This window comes from Lottia gigantea (genome assembly GCF_000327385.1).
Source record: "Lottia gigantea unplaced genomic scaffold LOTGIsca_147, whole genome shotgun sequence".
NCBI lineage: Eukaryota > Metazoa > Mollusca > Gastropoda > Lottiidae > Lottia > Lottia gigantea.
The window spans coordinates 302636-305405 of record NW_008707746.1 but is presented as its reverse complement, the minus strand read 5'-3'; the positions used below and the strand labels follow the sequence as shown (position 1 = coordinate 305405).

Genomic DNA, 2770 nt, shown 5'->3' with positions numbered 1-2770 from the left:
CGGGTCATTTGTCTTGTCACATGATAAACCAGCGTTTATTTCCCCATAACGATAACAAGATCCACATTCATTCCTTAAGTAAGCTATACAACCTGTTGTAAAAATACCCGAAACCGTTTTTGCTTAATTCACCGATATCTGTCAATCAAGTTCATCGCCCCGCCCCTAACAATATAAATCAACAGTCTTATTTGAATGATAGAATTATCAAATATTTATCATTCCATTATTAGAAATACTTGTTAGAAACCCTTTCAAAATCGCTTTCCAACTCTAGGTAAAAAAACTTGGGTCAATCCTTGTTTTCGTTTTCGATGTATTGTCACGTGACAAACTACAGTTATTGGAAAGTAAACGCCAGTTTGGCTAACTGGTTTATTGAAGGGAGTGATAGTAGAAATGTAAATATTTAAGCAATGAACAATGGACCCACTGCAGTTACGGTGATATGAATACATTGGGCAAGGTGCCAAATTTATCATGACTGTCTTCGGCAGCTCATTCAATTTGGCACCTTGACCAATGTATTTATATCACCGTAACTGTAGTGGGTCCATCTTTCATTGCTTATATTACCACTGTCTAATGTATTCTTTTCATGAAGTTTCCGATTGATAAATTATATTTCAAAAAGATTGCCGTTACAAAAATAAGGCCTCAACAGCAGCCATATTGCTCAGGAATGTGACCATGTGACCCACTGCAGTTTACGCGAATTTGAATGCATTTCTTGTCAAAGGGTTCACTGTGACAAATACAGTGAGAGTGGAAATATTTGCGTATTAGCAGCTACTCTACTGTCCATAAAGTTACTTGATACCCTGGAAGCTGGTGAAAAGGTTGTTACAAAGTGAAATTATATCGTCATATGCTTTGAATTATTTCTATACGCCCCCCATTTCATGTGTCGTCACCCTGTCCGTCTGTCCGTTCTACTAAACACTCTACAAGACACAATTCTTGATTGATTTCGACGAAACTTGGTATGGTTGTTTGTAATCACCCAAGGATGAACCCTATTGAAAATCAGAAAAATCGAAAAATATTTAGTATGAGTTATTGCCCTTGTTCTTAAAACGCTCGTAAACACTCTAGAAGGCGCAATTCTTGACGGATTTTGATGAAACTTGGTGTGAGTATTTGTTATCACCCAAAGATGAACCCTATTGAAAAATCAGAAAAATCGAAAAATAATTGGTATGAGTTATTGCCCTTGTTCTTGAAAATGGGTTCAATTTGTAGCACATAACACACTAGAAGGCACAATTCTTGATGGATTTTGATAAAACTTGGTGTGAGTGTTTGTGATCACCCAAGGATGAACCCTATTGAAAATCAGAAAAATCGCAAAAATGTTATTGCCTATGTTCTTAAAAATGCGTTCAAGTTTTAGCCTGTAAACACTCTAGAAGGCCCAATTCTTGACAGATTTTGATGAGACTTGGTAATATTATTCAGTATCGCTCTAAAGAGTTCAAAAGAAGTGTATGTCTGCAGGTTGAATATTTCATACTGGTAATTGTTATGGTACTGCTAAATATTTTTATTTAAAATCAAAGCTGCCAGTGGGCGTATATTACCTTGCCTGGCAAGCTATCTTTAAATATTGTTTATATATTATTTTAGTGGTATATGTATTTTTTCTTGAAGTTCAGGGTATATGACAAACTATATTGTGTCTATTTCAGTGATATTTTTTAAAGATAATATAGTGGGTGTTATCTTGGTGTTTAGTCTTATAATCTGGATACCAGTTTCTTGTTTTGTTTCCTATTATGTAAGTGTGTAACATTTTAATTTTGATCTGGGTTTAAAAGGGATACAGTTGTCTAAATATTTTCTTTACTAGCTGATATAACTCATTTTCAGCTATGTATAGCTGTCTAAATATTTCCTTTACAGTCTAATTTAGCGACCCACATAGCATTTACTTCATATACTTGGAGTTTATACTATTGATTTTCTTCAAACTCTGTGTTCAAAGTTTATTTATTTTATTTATTTATTTATTTATTTATTTATTTATTTATTTATTTATTTATTTTATTTTATTTTATTTTATTTTATTTTATTTTATTTTATTAAATTATTATTTATTTTATTTTATTTATTTAATTTCATTCTATTTTTTTTATTTATTTATTTATTTATTCTATTTTATTTTATTATTAATTATCTATTTTATTTTATTATATTAATTTATTATTTATTTAATTTTTTAATTCATTTAATTTATTTATATTTTGATTTTTTATTTATTTAATTTGTTAATTTTTTTTATAGGACAGGAAAAAAGAAAGAAGATTTCGTAACGAATGGGATATTGAGCCTAGAACGGTAAGAATTGAACTGGTCTAAACTAAAGGAAACCTGCTCAAAGTCAATTTTCTGTGCATTTTTGAAAAGAATTTTCCAATTCATTTAAAATAATTGGTAACTTTCTATTTTTCAGTAAATATTTGTTTTTTTTAGGAGAGAGATAACATAGGCTACGATAAACCTGTTTCCCAATCCCTTTCATTTATTGACAGAAATATTTTTATATGAAAAAACAGTATGTTTTATGTCCATTTTTATACGCCCACATGGAAATGTGGACGTATATTGCTGTCTCCCCTGTCCGTCGGTCAGCCCGTCTGTCGGTCCGTCCCTTCACATTTCTTGTAGGCACGATAGAGACTACAGTTTTATCTGATCTTGATGAAACTTGGTATGCATGTATATATTGATGAGATCTCAGTCAAGTTCATAATTAATAACAATCGGATGG

The 2770-nt window shown here is 31.2% G+C and overlaps 1 protein-coding gene across 1 annotated transcript in view; it reads left to right on the top strand.

The window, feature by feature from the left end:
• Nucleotides 1-1789, top strand: part of LOTGIDRAFT_140416 (hypothetical protein) — a gene marked incomplete at both ends in the record, with an annotated part of 14685 nt that extends 12896 nt beyond the window's left edge. The window contains one exon of the mRNA XM_009050222.1: nt 1689-1789. Within this exon, the coding sequence (XP_009048470.1) occupies nt 1689-1789 (101 nt within the window). The remainder of the gene's footprint in view (nt 1-1688) is intronic.
• Nucleotides 1790-2770: the final 981 nt, after the last annotated feature.